We start from the raw sequence: 20,789 nt of genomic DNA on the forward strand, positions 1-20,789 counted from the left end.
AAACCAAATACAAAAAAAATAAATAAAAGCAAAAATAAATAAACCATTTCTAGTCAACCAAATAATAAAGCCTATACATATTTGCATACACGTAAAGCATCTATAGGGATTTTGCAGCTGATAAAAAATAAAACATAATTGACTTTGTTGTAACCTAAGTGTCGTGCTGTAGTCGCTATACACTATCATTGTTAACATACACTCACCTTTCAGGTTCGTTACTGTATTGTTTGGGTGGTTTCTCTTCCTTGTGTTTCTCTGGTTCCTTGTGTCTCTCAGGCTTATCCTCGTAACTTTTCGGCTGTTCCTTTTTGGGTTCCTTATGTTCTTTAGGTTCCTTATGTTCTTTCTGCTCTTTTTGTTTCGGTTCCTTCTGCACCGGTTCCTCATGCCTCTGTTTTTGCTGTTTCTCCTCTTTAGCAGCCTTCTCTTTCCTCTCTTTCTCCTGCCTCTGTCTCTCATCAATCTCCTTCTGTTGCCTGTACAAGTCCATCATATCGTTCTTCTTCTTCTCGTCCCCCTGTGGGCCATATATGGGGTGGAACGTCCCGTGGCTGCTCGTCTGCATCTTGTCGTAGGTTGCCTTCCATTTTTTACCACCGACAGAGCTTTTAGGCCTGACGATCTCACCCCCGGCTTTGTAGGGTGGGGGGTCGATTCTGGGGTTGTAGGCCGGTTTCTCAATGGGGGCTGCTTTGATTTGGAAGTTGTCGTATTTTGGGATCGGCGCCACCCTCGCTACTCTGACGTCACCGTTGCTGTTGTTGGCAACATCGGACATCAGGTATTTGTACCAGACAGCAACAGGTATTTGTACCAGACAGCAACAGGTATTTGTACCAGACAGCATCAATTTGTACCAGACAGCATTAGGTATTTGTATCAGGCAGCATCAGGTATTTGTAATAAACAGCATCAGGTATTTGTACCAGGTAATTGTTTTAGCACGCGTCAGACATTTGTGCAGAGATGTGTCGTGTTAAGTGTGACGAAACAGTCATGTGCACAAAGCGGGATCATTGTACAAGGTGCAGGGCAAAAGCATGGGGAAAAAATTGTGAAAAAAAAAAAAACACTTATTAAATGGTTAAAAAAAAACCAACACATTGAGAAAAAAAACACCAAAAGCTTAATAATAAACATCATGTCAGTCATTAAAAAGATCTATGAAAATGGTATATCAAAATTAACTTGGAATTAAACATAACCACACCTTTAACCCTAACGTTAATGGGAGATGGACATCTTCCTTTATTAAAAAAATCTACCTAAACGAGAAATATTTTTGTAGGACATCTTCTTCGTTCTTAATTTTTAGTGTTGGAAGGGATCGAGCTTTTGCCGTCTCAACCACGCCTCCATCACAATTAAGGATACGTGTCAACTGGTTATGCGCCATTGAGGCCATTAACTCCGATTTCAGCCTGCTTTTCTTTTTGGATTTGCTTCCATAGCCTTTGTCCAACCAAGAACAAACTACAAGGCAGCAGTTACTTGATTTTGGAAATTTCTCTCCTAGAAGAGTGGCTGTCCCCAACCATGTGCTTTACCGACTCGACCACGCCAACCCCCTTTTTGTAGGACGAACTATCTTACCACAATGCAGGTTTAAATAATTAAGCGTGTCCGTAGGACATAACAAGACGATAACGGCACGAAAGATGTGTTGCTGCTCACGACTGCCTAACCTGAACACATACAAATACGTATATTGGAAGGGGGGGGGGGGGGGGCTCAGTTTTACATTTTCGTCATGCAGGTAATAACGACCGGATGAAAGTTTAAAAAAAAAAATTAGTGATTAGTATCGCTTTACGGGTGATTTTTTTTTGGAAGAATGCAAAAGCATATTTTCATTAAACTTCATGTATCCAAATATTAAAAAGTACATCTTATCTCTATACAATACTAATTGACTTAATATTATATGATTGAAACTGCGATTACATTTGAATTTTAGATCGAATGTACATATCAGGCCATCTAAAAAAAACTTATATTTGAGCGAGAAATAAATGTACAGAACATTGTTCATAAACTCTAGAGCTCGCGTTTTGTTTTATCAAACTCGTTAAGTATAATGTATGTCCATTCGTTAAACATATTGATATTAAGGTCTTTAAACAGACTATGTCCAGCGGGTTAAACAGACTTTTATGCCGAGCACGTTAAATAGACTATATCGAGCTCGGTTAATAGACCATCGAGCTCATTACATAGACTATATCGAGCTCGTTAAATAGACTATATCGAGCTCGTTAAATAGGTTATATCAAGTTCGTTATTCACATGGTGCCAAAGTGGGAAAATCACTTCACAACAGCAGCTCTCGACAAAAGAAATAACAAAAATGAGACCAAGAGATACACACTGCTCAATTTTTTGAAGAATTGTGGTGGCTGAAAAAGAGAACCTCACTCACATGGTTGTATGTTTTTAGCTGTATGTGTGATCTACGTTCTTTAAAGTGCGTATATACCTAAGCAATTGTCTGTATACTATTTCTTGACTTACTTGTATATAATTTAACTACATTTTATTTTCTGTTATCTGACACGTTTGTACATTTTAGCCAAATGTTTCCTTATGTCTAAGACTAAACTTCCTATTACATAATATATACAGCCGCCAGCCCTTGACTTTATCACCTTCTACTGTGTATTTCTAGCCGATCTATCTCTAAACTTATTCCCTGAGATAAAACAAAAAAGCTACCAACACCTGTGTGTTTACAATCGCCTGTTCAGACAACTGGTGTATAGCTAGTGAAAGAGAATCGTATATAGAGACACATGTTGCGTGCTGTCTTTAAATCTATCTTGTACTAAAACACAAATAAAATCACTTAATACCGTTAATGCACGAACAGTACTTAAAGTTAAAGACTCTTTTCGCGTTTACAATTAAACATGTTTAGCATGCAGAGGAACGAAACGTTGCTGTAGCTATATACATTTTTTTAAAAACCTCAGTGTGGTACTCAGTGAATAATGTAACGCACCTATCGGTTTTGTATATCAGCGTGAATGTGTGGATGATATTTAAAACTATTTGATGAGACAATTCAAACGTTTGGCAAAAAACGGAAATGGTTAGTTTTCGTAGTTATACAAAAGGGCAAGGGTGGATCTTCTTATTGGAGGAGGGTAGCGGATTCTTGTATTTTATGACGACGTTTGAAGATGGGTGGGGGTTGTTGAAGTAAAGATGGGCTAAACTTGCGTCGTTTCTGTACGAGCTTAATTCTGACGTTTCTAATAAAGCCTCAGTAGATTTTAAAAGTGTTCGTTGGTCAAATTAAATACATTAAATACAGCATGAAAAATAAAGACCATGACAACAATCAGTAAAGTCCCAGTAACTTTGTTTAAATTTTTAAGTGTTCACTAGTCAAATTTTATTATTTTAAACGAAGCGTGAAAAATAAAGACAGTGACAACACTCGGTTAAGCACCAGTAACTTTGTTTAAAGTGTTCGTTGGTCAAATTAAATAAATTAGATACAGCGTGAAAAATAAAGACAATGACAACACTCAGTAAAGCCCCAGTAACTTTATTTAAAGTGTTCGTTGGTCAAATTAAATAAATTAACCGAAGCTTGAAAAATAAACACGATGACTACACACTGAGCTCAGCTATTGCGCGACAGTTTCATAACAGTGTCTTCAAATCGAAAAAAAAAGTAAGTTAGTGATCATCATGGCGACAAGAATACTCGTGACAAATTTAAAGGTGTGACTATAGATTTGTCTATATTGTTTACCAGTTGAAAAAGCGTAATGCTACATAATACATTGTGGTAGTCCGTGTTTATTATAATGCAAAATGTTACAGAAAACATTAATGGACTGGGAACATTATAAAAAGATTTCTGTTTAGTGTCTTAAATTCTTCAATTTTTCCAGTAGCTAAACTTATTCTTACATAACTTACAGTTATACTTAAAAAATAAATAAATAAATCACTACATTCAAACATTACGTAAATGGACTTAATCATAATCATCTGGAGGACATAAAAAAGAACTCATCAAAATCAAAATAAGAAAAGATCAATCAAAACAAACTCACCCGTACGACATGATTCAACGTTAGACCTCCCTTTGTCCAGATAAAACCAAAGTTTTGAAACAATATTTTATCACTGAAATTGTTTTATATCCTCACTGTTTGAAGTCACATTTTCTAAAATAAATAAATGCATTCCTTAGGAAATAACTCTTTTAAAACTGAAATCATCACTCGCACTAAAATAATTTCTTTTTAGTTTATTTACATTACGTGTATCCGCATAGAAAAATCGCCAGTTTGTTTATATATGTTAATATTCTTTTCACAATGTGTTAAAAAATTCTATTTCTCTAACTCCCGTTACCGTTTAGAATATTTTTAATTCCTCCCATGACGCCGACGTCACTTACTTTCTAATTTCCCCATTGAATGGACCGCGCCAGGTATCCAAAACGAAAAAAAAAACTTCCAAAATTAGACGGCACCTCGTCATACAGCCTTCACTCACCCAACCGACGGCCGGTTTCCTCTATACCGCCTAGTCCTCTTAAAGAAAGTGAGGTGGGATTCTCGAATATCAATACTTTTTCCCCTCGCTCTTTTATCCCTGTGATTTTTTTTTTCTATAGCTTAGCGTGGCACCGCCCTAAAACCTCATACCATATCGTTGAACTTCTTAAGTGAAGTCTATTGAACGGTATTATTGCTAATAACCGCTTCATAGCTCGGTATTAAAACATAGGTGCTTTACTTTAAAAGAAGTTGACAAGTTTTTTTTAATCCATTCAACGCTTTTAACTCTCTTGTCGCTTGTCGGATATAGGAAAGGTTGGCTATAATAAATGGTATGAGTGTTATACGGGTTGTGTTGGTTATACTGGGTTGTCACTCCTACCAGTTTTATGATAAATAATGGTCGTATTTTTTTTTTCTAGGTCGAAGGTTTCCCTACCATTGAAATCGCGTAAATGGAAATCGTAAAATAGAATACATAAAATGAAGAAGCGGGCCTTGAGCTAGAGAGAGCATTCTCTCTAAGTGCCGACCACAAAATGGTTCTGAAGGGAGGGCTGCTAATGATAGGGTTTTAAATGTATTTGTTGACTAGACATAAACATATAAAAAAACCAAACGGAATTACTTTTTAAAGCTCAGGATTTGATAATTTAGGTGGAAGCGACTGTTGGTTAAGTTTGTGTACTACTACATACCTTCTGTATGTCATATTTAATTGACGTCACACAAACACCCTCCCCCCACACATACACACACACAAACACACTTACTTCCCCTCTTATCTCTGATTATAGGCTTTTTTTTTTACTACGGGCTCGGATGAGATAACCACTTCAGACCCCACTGTATAACCTACACGAGATGTACAAAATAGTTATTGGAAATAAATTAGTCGGTGAGACGTCCAACATAAATTGTAATAAACATGATTTTTAATTAAACTACAGTAGCTGCTAACTAAATGTTCGCGTCACTGACCGTCAATTGATAGATTGTATAATCTATTGAGACATGCAAATCTTGTACAACTGGTTTCTTCCACACCAGTCACGGTTTAATGGATTTACGTTGGTGAAAAGCCCCCCTCCCCTTTTGAAAAGTATAGTTGGGTGCGGGCGGGGGGAGGGGAAGGGGGGGGGGCACTTTTAACATGCAATTAACCCTTGTACCTAAACTGTTTTTATCGATGTAGAAAAAAAAGTTAAATTAGTCTGTAAAGCCATTTATAGTTATAGGTCTATTTTTTAAAAATTCGAATGAGTAAAATTTAGTAATTCAATACAAAGTGAGCTACACATTATATTATCTTTTTCTTTGCTGTATGGTGCACCTGAAGTCCTGCCATCGGAGTTGTCCCATTCTCTACTTCCTAGTTACCCAACTTATAAAGGTAATCTTTAAATGATGCGGGTAAAACTCGGTTGAAATTACATGAATTTATGGACGAATCGCATGTTTAAGATTTATGAGAGCGCTGTTTTTAAATAGTTTAATCCAGAATGAAAATAATGTGTTTTTTTCCAATACTTAGAATTAGAATAGGAAGAACCCCAAATGTGTTGGGAAGATTCTTTTTCTAAAACCGTAAAATGCATGTCTGCAGGCATTCACTGTACTGTAGTTTGAAGAAACGATTGATCCATTCTAGAAATAAACCACAGTTTTAAACGTTATGCAAATACAATCTCTACATTTCTTTGTTGTCAAGAATAGTTCTTGAATGAATAGTTTCTAGTGGATGAAACTTCTTTCAAACCAACATCGTACACAAGTATACGAGTGATGAATAAACAAATGTTAATTGATTTGTCGTGGTATGTGTGTTGAATAATTGACATCATTTGCTGATGTTTTTTATTGATTGATTTTAATTGATGTTTTTATCACTCTTAAGCAGACCCGTATTACTGTATGTGATATAACTTAAATAACTAAGCAAAATAATCATTTAAGCAAATGCCGAGACTTCTCTCCAACTTTACGATATTCTGTAAGATTATTGTGGAACTCGCATTATACTAATAGAAACAATCCATTATTATTTTTACAATAGATTCCATATAAACTGCATTTTAACTATATAATTGAGAAGTAAAAACAAAGGATATGTAGAAGCATTTAAAATTATGTAATAGTTATTTAGTACGCAGCGTATCCTTCAGAACCTGGCGGTTCTTAGGACATGTCAGGTAGAGTTTATCTGTAAGGTGTTTCAGAGCTGGGGGAACTCAAGGACATTCGACGGACACGAACCCGGGATTCGAACTCGAGACTTTTGGGGTTAGCAATCGTATGCTTTACCATCAGACTGAATTACAGAGTCACACTCAAGTGAATGTTCAGAATCGATGAAAACACAATCACATATTTATGAGGCTGTTTATGTCTGTTGAAGGGTATGCCCTATGAGATAGTCCCACCACATGTATTAAATACTCAAGTGTTGCCAACTTTTTACTCCCAACATTTCTATCCTACGCCCTTTACGCCTAGTTAATCTTCCAGTTAAACAGATTCCCCCCTCTTGTATTCAGCCAAAGTCCATGCTATTGAGGCCACTGTCAGCGGTACTGCTTGCCACACTAACACACTCTTGTTGCACCATTCAGCTCTGTCTCTTGATTACCTTACAGAGGATCAGCTGGTAAACAGAATTTATGTGCCCCGTCGCCCAAGACGCCGTATCTTATTTATACACGGCAATGCTTGTGTTAGGCTGTATAGAGTAGCCTACATGGTTGCTCGGCTAACGTTTACCTGTGCTCTGCTGAACACATGCTGGTACTTTTCACCCCTTAGCAACATGGCTCGTGATTACGCACTCATGAGAAAAGTACCCTTTCAGTAAAGTTTCCAGGTGAAGTAGAGTTTTTCTAATTCTCTGAATCAGCAATAGAAGAAGGGATAGTGTGGTCAATGCTATAACCACCTCCGACTCGAGTCTAATGTCCAATGAGAGCTGGATGGATCCTGGAAAGACTTAAGGATTCGAGATCAAGAACATATCTTACAAGACTGCAGCTTATATCAATAGACGCGGCGTAGTGACTGGCCCCCCAAACACCCCACTCAAGAGAACAATTGTACGAGCTGTTTGCAAATGTTGGGACTACCGTGCAGCTCGTCCACGCTGTTGGTCTTGTTGTATGATTCCTTTAATATAGACATTGTAAGAACGACGACGAAGAAGAAGCTCCTAAGAACCGAACTCGCGACTTTGGATTTGTAACTGTGGGTCTTACTGCTTGACCCCTCAGTCACATAAATAAGGCCCTTATATGGCTTTTTGTGTCAGCAGAACGTCCCTTAGTTAACTCATCTCCGATGTGTACCTAACGCACGTTAGGAAAAGTAAAGGCGGCTGGGCATAATGCTGACCACACTATCCCTTCATATGCCGAGGTCCTTGAAACAGATGAACTCCATTTCATCTGCCATATGTGTCTTGGGCACGAACAGGAAAATATGTTGATAGATGGCTTCTATTTTACACCCTATATATATCTCAATACAAATAAAAGTGCCGCCTTTGGTAATACCCACCTATATACGCCACTGAATAGATGATCTCACTAGTTATGCAGACTTATGTTTGCTCTTAGTTTAAAGAAAAAAAAATGAATAAACATAACAAAAAAAAAGGGAAACGCCCGTAAATAGTTATTTATGGCTAAAATGTACAGCTTTCGTAATTGACAGGATCAATGTTTAGCAAGTTGTAGAACACTGAAGCGTAGCTCAGGTGGGGGAGAGTGACGGACAGGTTGTAATGCAGTATGGCGTAAACTTCACTGCCATCACTCGAGTCAAGAGATTTATCTATTTTTAGATCGATAGTTTCTTATCTTTTGTGTAAACATGACCTTGCGTGTTACGTTGTGGTGAAGTGTCGTCAAGACGGCAGCCTAATCTTGTGAACTGCAGATATATTGTATAAAATATGTTGCGAATATACGAATACTTGTAAAGTGGAGGATAGTTATAATACAAAGTTGCGATTAGGCGAGCAGTGTAGCCTCTATATCTGGTTGTCTTCTCGATACTTAACCTTTTAAGGTAAAAAAAATGTACCATAAAAAAGATCCATAAAACACATGATTATAGAATCCGCAGCGTAATAATGTATTTTATGTTACTCATGACTTAACAATATTAATACTTATGGATATAGACCAAAACAAATATAAACATTAATAGCAAGAAGTTAATACTTTTAAAATGCACTGATATTAGAAAAGTAAATTGCCTTTAGATTCACCAGTAAAAAATATTGAGTTAATTTTTAATTAATAATTTAAATTTAATATCTACAATCTAAAAATTTAACTAATTTTAAAATTAGATGTTCTTGTGTTGTCAATCCGAAACAGAATCGCTGTATTAGAAGTGTGTTGCAATTGATTAAAATTTACCACAAACCCAACCTAGAGGTAATACCACGGAGCGTCCTCTTTGCCTATCCCTGGCCAAGCATATAGTAAGTTTCATGAAACACCAAATTTTAAATTAAAACCATTTTGAGTTGTGTAAGTATTACAGTCATGTTCATACATTGTTTTAAGTTCATATGTATTTAAAAAAACAAGTTAATTAAAAAAGTCTAGTGACATTTGTGCGCAATTTCCTTATGTTATCTAAAAATAGCTCTGACGTATAATGTTGGGGTGCGTTCAAGCTAGAAGAACAATCGGTTTGTAGGTGTTTATGTAATTTTAAAATTTGTGACCGAACGAGAGAATATTTTTGAAAACTTTCTTCGGCAATATTGTTCTAAATTATGACAGGAATCGATTGGTACATGTTTCAAGTCGCTAAGTGGTCTGGTTGCCGAGATATGGGCCAAAAACTGCTTTTTTTCGAGATTTTTTGGCTTTTCTGGGAAATCCATGAAAGAAACCCCTTAATTTTTATGGCCTATGTTCATCCTCGTAACTTGCTTAACATAATTGCTTTTGGAACTAGTCATCGATATTGCTTCGTTGAGGAGGAGATACGACTTAAAGCTGCGGACACACATTCATCCATCCATCCATCTATCCATCCAGAAATGACGGGTTAATAAACGCAATTCTCCAGAATGGAAATTGCGCTAAAAAAAGAAATATAAACGAGCAAGCATATTAAAAGTATTAAAACAACTATGTTAGGATTAAAATATTTGCTTCACTTATTAAATAAACGAATAGTAGTGAGAACATGGCTGTATTTAATAATAATTTTGTACGTGCGCCATTGGTGTTTGCTTACTGGTGCTTGTGTGTCCTGGTATAAAATATGGTTGAGAAATGGGTGTTGCCCGCTCTTCTAAAATATAACACACGTCCCATTCAGCGGCTAAAGTGCTTCCACTGCACCTGCCTGGCTTAACTTCAAAACAAAGTACTTAAACATTATTGCAAGAGATATAAATATTTTTTTTTTGCTTTATTTTAAATTTGCTCTTGTATAATTAAAAATATAAATATTTGTTCTTGTTTTTTTCCCTTATGTTATATGTACCATCAGTATTTAGTCAGTAGAACAGATAAAAAACGACAAACACATCATTTATACTTAGCATTACCTACACGGGTAGGTAGCGTTAAATCTGTCTTTTGACAAGACGAACCCTGGCTTGCGTCACTACAAAACAAAGTGCTTAAACATTATTTCAAGAGATTTAGACTGTTTTTTTTTTGCTTTATTTTTACTTTTTCTCTTGTACACTTCTTTAAAATATGTATTCTTGTTTTTTTCCCCTATGTTATGTGTACCATTAGTATTTAGTCAGTAGAACAGGCAAAAGCGAGCCGACAAAGTACTTAAATATCTTATGTTATATGTACCATCAGTATTTAGTCAGTAGAACTGATAAAAGCAAGTCGACAAACACATCTTGTATAGCTGGCATACCTACACGGGTAGGTAGCGTTAAATCCCTCTTTTGACTAGACATACCCTCAGTGCTAACACCGTTTCCCCTCTCTTTCTAACCCACTCAACCATGTAATTGTAGGCTTACGTTTGCACTTTCAAACTTTCTATCGATCGCGGGTATAGATTATCGATTTCAGCTAGATTTACTTTCGCGGGTCGACGCGAAGCGAGGAATGCGTCTAGCAACCTACCTTTTCATGGCCTTTATGAGCGTTTGTTTGTTGGAAACCGCCCCCAGAACTGTGTTTACTAATTGGCTCTCAAAATAAACCGGTTAAATATTTCTCTTACACTGCGATGTGTGGAGACGTGATGACGATATTAGACTCAATGTGCCATCCCATGTTTGGTATTAAAATATCCCCGAGCTGCTATTGTTACGTTTTTTTGTTTCTATGTAATTAAGATTTGCAAGTTTATAGGCGGACATTTTGTTTTTCATCACAAGTAGTAACTACACTGTTATGGATTTTAAACATTTAATTCTTTAAGGTTACGGTGTTGTCGGTGTTGTTACGGGTGGTAGAGCGCTCGCCTGCTAACACGAAAGTCAAGAGTTCGAATCCAGGACTCAAGTAGAAATGACATTGAGTCCACCCAGTGCAGGTAGAAATCTGACTCGCATCAGTTAGAGTAAAAGTGGCTGGAAATAGTGGTGTCCACATTACCCATTCATATATCGAAGTAATAAAAAACACTACTTCATCTGCACCATGTACCGCTCTGTTCGAAAAAGCAACCTTACTACTTGCCAATTCTTACATTAAAAAGAGAATGCTTCTGTAATTAATACTGTATAACCTTCGATGTTTACTAGCGTCAAAACATCCCATGTTTACCATACGATTCAACGCTTGACATCAAAGCCCTGTCGCCAACACGTACCATAATAAAATAGATTTTCCCCATAGCTACTACTGTAAGTGTCGCTCAGGGACCGATGGATTGATGTTGACTAACGAACATGAAGTAATGCGACACTTGAATCGATAATCGATGTCATAATCTCGGTGATTTTTCGATTGGCTCAGCGTAGAACTCTCTTTTATGGGGCTTTTGTTTGTTTCAGTAGTGCAGATCGAACAAGCCCATTTAGATAACAACTTCAGTTTTTTATGCCCACACGAAGACAGTGTTGAGATCATGATAAAATGTATCACCTATAAATCAATGTGGTTGTTTTTTTTTTCCATTAGTTCAGCTTACTAGAAATTGCTGTAGTATTCCTTCCATTAGATAAGTTGACGAAAAGTGCTATAGATTTTTTTCTTTTATTAGATTAATTGATTATTTTTAATCATTAGATTAGTTGGAAATCACTATCGTTTTTCTTCTTTCATTAGAATATTTGACTAGAAATCGCTATATTTTTTTTCTTTTTCATTAGGTTAGTTGATTAAATATGATCTTGAAACATCTACATTTAATGAGTGCTTTAACTTTATGTCGAATAACTTGGCCCACTTAAAGCGTGTAGTGTGGTAATTTACGGATTAGTTTATAATTATTGTTTCGTTGGTTGGCATGGTAAGACAAAATTTAGGTCTTGCCCTTGATGGTCTTATACTATAGTCGGAGTGGGTGGAATAAATACAAAAAAAAAAAAAAAAAAAAAAAACAAAAAAAAAAAAAAAAAAAAAAAAAAAACGAAAAGAGATATAAAAAGATGATTGTTTTTAAAGTGACTATGTGTCTTTTACGCATAGACGCCGCAAGAAAATTAGTAAGTGTTCTGTAGAAATAAGCTTTACAAATCTTGCAAATCCTCCACGTTTTCATGCAAAATTGTACCTTAGTATATTTTGTCACTTCATATAGTCGTCTTTTTAAAAGAATTACTTAAAAAAAAATAAGTTTCCGAATAACACAAAAATATGCATAGTCATGAGAGTATCTGTTTTATTTTATTAACAAACATGTTATTGTTTTTTTAAGCCCACAACATGAGTTCGGTTTTACAACCGAAAATAAATAAATAAATATAGATATACATTTTGACTTAGCTCTAGCTTGTTAGTCATACATCCTTAAGCGCAAAGCCTTTGAAGTCCCATTTTGGGTTTAACCAATTCATTGTTTTGCTTAATGAAAAGTTTTGTTTCACTTTTCCCCCTCCCCACCATGTTCAATATATTTTTGCCTCAATCAATACACAGCAAGTAACGTCTAATATATATTCACACACAATGCCAAGTTTAACACAAGTTTTAAACTAAAGTTTTCTTGGACTTTCTGTTCAAAGCGCTGGTCGTTTCTTGCTGGTAGTGAGACAATTTCCCTCCTTTGCTTTTTTTCGTAGGCTTGGAAGACCTAGACACAGGGGAAGCAAATCTCACCCTGTTTTTCGTACGTTCAGGACTCGAGGTTGTCTTTCTTTGCCCCGATCCGATCACCGCTTCCGAGTCTGACATGTAGTCAACGTTGGCCGTGTGACGTGGACCTTGTCGACTGGGTGGCCTAGGTTGGTGAGATGGGTAGCCAGCGTCATCTAACGGCTGACTCCTGTTGGGACTGACAAACCTCGTCTTCTGTTCTATCAAGCTAATCGTAGTATCTTTAGGATAGATCATGCTTGTCTTGCTGTCTCTGTACTCATGCGTACCGTATACTTCCCTTTTTAGATCTACTTCGTCTAGCGCCGTGTAAGGGTTCTCAACCTGTTTCTGATACATCTGTTTTTGGAACTGTTCTTGTCGGCTCTGGTGCTGGCCTCTGCTGTTTTGATCATTGTACTGGTGTTGGACTGTGCTTGTTTGCATGATGTAACGATACGGGTTAGCTTGTTGCTGCTGGTTAGGTAAGGAGGTATTAGTCATTACGTGGTTCGTGTTGTCGTAGTTTTGGTAAAGGTTTTTCGTACTTGCTGCTGCGATGTTGTCGTAACTGGCGCGTAGACTTGGGTTACCCTTAAACACGGAACTTGTTTCTTGGCTCTTGGAGTTTTTAACCGTTTGGACACCGTGGGTAGCGACGGCTTTCTCTGATTCTGATCTCCTAACCGGCTGTGTTGGTTTTGAAGAAGTGCTTGCCCCAGCTAACATGCGCATCATCTTGTTCTGAATATCCTGCCGGCTGTTTTTTTGTTGAGTCTTGGGCTGTTGTATCGGCGTTGTGTGTCTGGTGTTGTTGGGCTGGTACGGCTGGGACTCGTAGTCTTGGCTGCTTCTCCGCTGTGGTCTGGTCCCGTCATGCCCCAGATAGGACATACTGGTGGACTCCGCTTCCTGTCTGCTGATGGCGATCTTGAGACTCTCCTCGCTGGCGTGTCTGCGGATGGACACCTTCGGCACGTTTATTTCAACTTCCTGTCGTCCGCTTGGGGTTAAGTTTAACTGTGTGGAGTTTAAATACTGGTAAGGGTTTTGTTTCTGGTTGGGTTGATGGTAAGCATAGTCATAGCTATCTTCATTCCTCCCGTTCGTTAAATGCCCTTTACTAAATTCATGAGCCGTTGATGAGTTGACATAGTCACTACCGCTGATGTAGTGGACATTGACACTGTTTTTATTGACGGTTGTCGAGTCTTTAATATTACTGTTTCCGTTGTTGATCTCAAATTTAGGGCCGTTCGTTAATAAACCGTTGCTGGGTGGGACGATTGAAGAAGTATCGTTGGCCGTGTGCCTGGTTGTTGTGTCTGTGTATTGTTGACCTGGATCAGGGACTAACAAGGAATACCTGCAAGATTGATAAACTCACAATTTTACACTTCTATATGTACCATAAAAATACATATTTTATCATCATTACTTTAAAAAATTAATAGAGGTAACGTTAAGGCAACACACACACACAAAGAATATTAATCAATATTCATACTTTGATGATAAATAAACTTACACTCGTTTATAATTTTAATTTAATTTACTTAATAGCGATTTATCTTTCAGCTGAAATTGTTGTAAATAACTTAAACACCATCGTCTCATAAACTATAAAAATAAAAACTACGTTTAGAAGTTAATCAACGATAATCGCGATGGGATAGGCGATACAATGCAGCTTTAATTGGGTATCCGGAGTCGTTGCTCTGATTAACTTTATCAGTATAGTTTTATATTGCACGTTTCTGTTCATCTTTTCTCGCCTATCATTAGTCCGCGCATCCCCAATACAGGCGCATCTCCCTGTTGGGATGCCGGTTATTTAATCCATTTCACGCGGACAGTTGAGAAACTAAAAACTTACTGATACACGCACTATATTTTTTGGGGATAAAGGATAGTAGCTCTATCAAAATAACAAACATATTTTGTTTTACATTGGGGACATTTATAACGTTTATTTTTATAATGGATTACGGGACCTTAAATCGACGCTATAAAGACCATGTAGTCTATAGTCTTTGGTTTTCTTGTCAAAGAATTTTTCCGACTTCAGTGTGTTTTTTTATTATAAGAAAAAGAGAACTCTGCCTGATAGGGTTAAATAAAATAAATAAATAATTAAATACTGATGACAACGATATTCCCCCCCCCCCCCAATAGATCTATTCCCTTCCTCCCCCGGCATTACGAGGTCTGGCGGTATAGTAGATCCGTCCGTACACACTGAACTCACCTGGCATTGATGTTCTGCCTGTTCCTGAGCTGTATCTCCTGTGGGTTCTGTGTTGGGGTCTGCCTCTGTAGAACCCTGTCCAGCTCATCTTCCAGCCGCTTCACCTGCCGTCTGGCCGAGTCACGTTCTTCCATGTACTTTTGGATGAGCTGCGTTCAAACAAGGACAAATTCTAATAACCACACTTTTTATATGGGTGTCTGAATTATATGTTAGTAAATTAAGTAAAGCTCGAAATTTGAAACACTAGGATTTTGTCAGATTGTAAAATTAAAAGAAGACCATACAAGTGTTAAAAAAAAAACCAACTATTATTGCATAATGCAGCCGTTAAGGCAATGAAATGAAGTACCTCAACACTTATTCAATTTCTCTATAAAAAACAATACAATAATTAATTTAGTAACAGTTTGTTCACTACACATATAAACATATTCGTTTAGTTAAAATAGTTATATTTCTTTGTTCATACAGGATAAAAATCTTAGTAACAGTTCTTCACTAGACATATTCGTTTACATTAGTACGAGCCGACCCGCGGTGTATCATACGCCGCCATTTAGTTGTTGTTTTTTCTACTTTTCAGTAATTTATAATTTGTGAATTCGACAGTACCAATGCTGCCATTGAAAATATTTGCTTTAAAACACTAAACCCCCTCCCCCCCCCCCCCCCCACACACACACGTGAAAGCAGCCTGCTCTTAGTTACCTCCTCTAAGTTTAAAATCGTTTCAAACTAAATTATCTGCCCCTAATAGCCGTCACCAAACCCGGCTCTATGATTGTTTTGTAAACATTTAGCGTGAACCACAGCTCACCAGACCATGTGGAGGTGGGGTGAGGGGGTGGGGGTGGTAGCGATAGAGAGGAAGATAGGAGACTGTAAGGCGCGCTTGCAGCTTGTTTTCTAACGTCTCCCAGAAGAGAATTATATATATACGAGCCGACCCGCGGCGTATAATACGCCGCTATCTAGTTGTTGTTTTTTTCTACTTTTCAGTTATTCATAATTTGTGAATTCGACACTACCAACGCTGCCACTGAAAATATTTCTTTAAAACACTATAAGTAGCTCGTTAAGGACGATACCCCCCCTCCTTCACCCACCCCCTCTCCGTTAAAGTAAACTCCACTTAGTTACCCCCCCCCCCCCTACGTTTAAAATCGGTTCAAACAAAATTATCTGCCCCTAATAGTCGTCACTCAACCCGGCTGTGTTTGTAATGTTTGTAAACATAAAGAGTGAACCACAGCTCACCAGACCATGTAGGGGTAGGGGTGGTAGGGAGCGCGTTTGCAGCTTGTTTTCTAGCGGCTCCCAGAAGAGAATCTAATATATAAAGCTCAGTTCTGTATGTAAAGAATATGTTTGTCGTTGGTCTTCTATGGATTTAGGTGTTAGATAATTAAAGTCCTTATGGTCTACATTTATGAGTATAAAAATTAATATTGAAAGTTTTGGGAAATAATTTTCATTTATCAAACTGAAAATAATAATTTTCGGCATGTTTATTAAACACAAGTTTTAAAAAAATATCATCTTTTACAACAATTCTAATTATGTCTTTATTTAGTCCTATAGCACTTACTTCCCTTTGATAAATTAGGAAGACACAATTACTTCCCTTTATAAAACCATTGCATTTTGTGGAAAAGAATCTACTTTTTAATTACTTTGTTTTGGTGTTGGGAACAAAATAATTACATAATTAGCGGGGATTGATCAAGTGCAAATGTTGTAGGTATTTTACAGATAAGCTTGGAGTATTATAATTGTTCATCAAATTGGAACAGGCGCGTTCGTTTAAGTGAGTGCAAAAGACTATGAATAAGTTGGGGTACTATAGTCGTTCATTAAGCTAAAACAGGTGATTCCGCCCCGGGCGTTTATATTCGCGTTAGTGTTTTCTTTGTGTTTAGGTGGGTTTGCGTTAGTGGTTGCGTTTTGATTTGGTTCGTTTTTGTTCTTTCTTTTTTCGTTTTTGTTTGTGTTTTTTTTTGTTTGGGTTTGTATTTGTGTTTTTGGTTGGTTTTGCGTTTGGATTTGGTTTGTTTTCGTTTGCTTTTTCGTTGTTTTTTTGTGTTGGTATTGGTGTTTGTGATTGTGGTTGGGTATGTTGTTAGGTTTTTGTTTTCGTTTGCTTTTTTGTTTGTTTTTTCTTTGTGTTTGTATTGGTGTTTGTGGTTGTGGTTGGGTATGTTGTTAGGTTTTTGTTTTCGTTTGTATTTTTGTTTGTTTTTTCTTTGTGTTTGTATTGGTGTTTGTGGTTGTGGTTGGGTATGTTGTTAGGTTTTTGTTTTCGTTTGTATTTGTAATTGTGTTAGCGTTATGTTTGCGATTTGTTGTTTTGGTTTTGGTTGGTTGTGGTTTGGGTGGGCAATGCCGGATTTATGATGATTACTAAACACACAGGTGATGGTCTTTAACAGAAAGGTTTTTCACAGAAGCCAGAGCAGGGCCTGGCCGGGACGGCTAGTTATATATATATAGATAGATAGATAGTTATATTTCATTGTTCATATTAGAGAGTACGTTTTTGTATCTATTACGGTCAGAGGGGGTAGGCCCTATGGCTCGAATATGTGTAAGAGTAAGCGATACCTACAAAATATAATTTTATATTCACATCGAAATATATATATATATATATATATATATATATATATATATATATATATATATATATATATATATATATATATATATATATATATATATATATATATATATATATATATATCAGTAGCAAACCTGTAAATCTAACTCACCCTCTTGTCATTCATATTGACCTGGCTAAGGTTCTTCTCTTTACTCAAGGCTCTGTCAATGAGCTCTGTTAAGGGGAGTGAATACTTGTCTGGATCATCAAACTTCTCCAGACAATTCAGGAACAGGGCGTCTAGTTTCCTTGTTCTAGTTATTAGTTCCGTTAGCTGGGAGAAAGCGTGAAATGTTAATGAAAATTTCGAACTAGAGATCTAGTGCTATTTTGTAAGTGGCATAATAGAATGGAGAAAAAATAATGAGAAAGCTAGTGTATGTGTTTGTATATGTAGGCCTATGTCTGTGGTAGTGAGAGCACGCAGAAAAATTGTCAGATAGTTTGTGTATCTGTAAAAGTGTATGTGTGTGACAACTTATAGTAAGAGAGAGAGACACACACAGAAAATAAAATTTTGTTAGGTGAAGCCTTACTAGCTATATGCTAGTATGACTAAAAATAATAGCCTGGGCGCTCACTTATGGAAAATGTATGCGCTTTCATCGTGCGTTTATTGATAGGTTTACGTTCTAAGACATAATAATTCAATAACAGTGTTGCATCGAAATTCTTAATTGTTATAAACATTTAAGACGTGTGATTCATACACCTACCTGATGGCTAAGTTTCTCAAAACTAAAATCTACGGACATGGCCACATAGTCCACTCCGTGCAGGTAAATGCTCATCTCCTCGTGCAGTTCGATCAGGTCCATGTTGCTGGTGTCTGTTTGGGTTTCTTTGCTGGCGTGGAAGTCGCTTGTGTTGCGTGGTACGCTGAGGATGGAAAGGGTTAATAACTTGATACTGTTGTTGTCCGGAAAGGTTTAATAACTTGATACTGTTGTTGTCCGGAAAGGGTTAATAACTTGATACTGTTGTTGTCCGGAAAGGGTTAATAACTTGATACTGTTGTTGTCCGGAAAGGTTTAATAACTTGATACTGTTGTTGTCCGGAAAGGGTTAATAACTTGATACTGTTGTTGTCCGGAAAGGGTTAATAACTTGATACTGTTGTTGTCCGGAAAGGGTTAATAACTTGATACTGTTGTTGTCCGGAAAGGGTTAATAACTTGATACTGTTGTTGTCCGGAAAGGGTTAATAACTTGATACTGTTGTTGTCCGGAAAGGGTTAATAACTTGATACTGTTGTAGTCTGGAAAGGGTTAATACTGCTGTTCACTTGGATTCCACTAAAGAGTTGAACTTGATGTTATTATTATTTTAAGTGGCAAAAAAAGCATACATTGTAAGGACTAAAACCATTACTTTTTCGTATTCACTTTGTTGATATTGTTTAAATAGGAGGTAAATGGTTAGTTTTGTCATTATTTTTATAGGAAGGAAAGGGTTAATATAGTTTAGTTTACTTGCACAGAAAGGTCTCATATTCCTGCTGTTTCAAGTAGCGGTCCGTCATTTCATTTGTAAGTAGATGGACAGAGTTATATTGATATTATGCTACATCATGTATGCTGTTGTTATAGCTATTGTTTAAAAAAGATCAAATGGAGTATACATTTTGTTTGTTTGATGTGAAACGTTAAATGCAGATGTTGTTTATTAATAATAGAAGGGTTACTATTATTGTTTGAAAGATGCGATACATTGGGATTGTATATGGTGCTGTTACTTCATGAAGTTTGATGTGTTTACCTAATTGGGTGTTTTAAAAAGGTAGCATTTATTTACTGTATTTAACCATCTACTAACATACCTATTCTATGCGGCTGATGTTAAATATATAAAGATGCATAACTGCTTTTAATACTTCAAATTTCACCTATCTAAATTATCTTATCATAGCAAAAAGTGTTTTAAAAACATTAAGGATCTACTTTTGTTTGTGGCATATTTACCAAAGTTTGAACCATATTGGCGTGCATCTTTAATGTATATCTTAAGACAAATTAGTATTGAAAAATAATACTCTTCTTAAAATTTGTATGCAAACATATGTTTATGTTAATATTTGTTTTGCATTTATATTTGTGTTTGAGGTTGTGGTGAGGGTTAGGATTTATGTTTATGTTTGTGTTTGATTGGTTGTTTTTTTAGACGTAGAAATGCGGCGATGGGAGAGTTTATGTGTGTATTGAGGGTTAGAGTTTATGTTTTTGTTTATGTGGGGTTTTTTTAAGACGTATAAGTGAGAGGAGAGTGTTTATGTCTATGTTCGTTTATGTTTATGGTTGTGGTTGGTGTGGTTAGGGTTAGGTTTAAAGTTAGGTTGATGGTTCTATATATGTTCTCAAATGTCGTTATTTGCATATATACATCAATTGAAATTTTAAAATATTATAAAAAAACTGGGCTTCGCCGGGTATAAGATGCTTATTCACACTAGTCACTGTCCTTTAATAAAGTTACGTTTTTCTGAGCCTGGTCTGGACGGCTAGTTAATATCTAAACCAGACACTTATGTGGGGCCCTGAACTTCGAGACCGATGTCTTTGAAACTCTTACAGTACACATTTATATCTAAACCAGAAACTTTTTTATGTGTGGCCCCGAACTTCGAGATCGATGTTTTGAATCTAATACGATACACATTTATATCTAAACATTTACTTATGTGGGGCCCTGAACTGCTGCCTTCTCCTCTCCCTCTGTAGCTCATCAGCCAGCCACTTCTCGACGCCCCTCTGCTCTATTTCTGTCAGGTGGTTCATGTTGGTCTTCACGAACCTCGAGGCTCTCTCCTTCACATCTGTGTCAATGTGAAGCCTCATCTGGCCGTACCCTTCAATGGTCGCTGCGTGAAAAAAAGTCTTAATTTGTTTGATGCGATTTGATGTGATGTGTTTGACAGATGTGTACATGGGACTGATCACTGCGTTAGTGTTGTAGCTCAATACCGGGTTTGTTGACGTTTATGTTGTTGTACGGAGTGAACGAGGGTAATAAGGGAAGCGACTGGTCAAGTGATCGCGGGTGTGTTGTGAGCGAGAAGAAGGAGGTGTGTAGCGATGAATGTGGGTGGTAGTCAAAAGTTGTGGAGAGAAAGAGAGGGAAGTATGGT

The 20,789-nt window shown here is 36.8% G+C and overlaps 1 protein-coding gene across 1 annotated transcript in view; it reads right to left on the bottom strand.

Moving 5' to 3' along the window:
* Positions 1 to 4,584, bottom strand: part of LOC131955383 (golgin subfamily A member 6-like protein 22) — a 39,287-nt gene extending 34,703 nt beyond the window's left edge. The window contains exons 1-2 of the mRNA XM_059319505.1: positions 4,071 to 4,584; positions 207 to 758 (exon numbers count right to left, since the gene is read on the bottom strand). Of these exons, the coding sequence (XP_059175488.1) occupies positions 207 to 758; positions 4,071 to 4,081 (563 nt within the window). The 5' untranslated portion in view covers positions 4,082 to 4,584. The remainder of the gene's footprint in view (positions 1 to 206; positions 759 to 4,070) is intronic.
* Positions 4,585 to 20,789: the final 16,205 nt, after the last annotated feature.

Source organism: Physella acuta, unplaced genomic scaffold (assembly GCF_028476545.2).
Source record: "Physella acuta isolate Inbredline_101_S28 unplaced genomic scaffold, ASM2847654v3 ptg001064l, whole genome shotgun sequence".
Classification (NCBI taxonomy): domain Eukaryota; kingdom Metazoa; phylum Mollusca; class Gastropoda; family Physidae; genus Physella; species Physella acuta.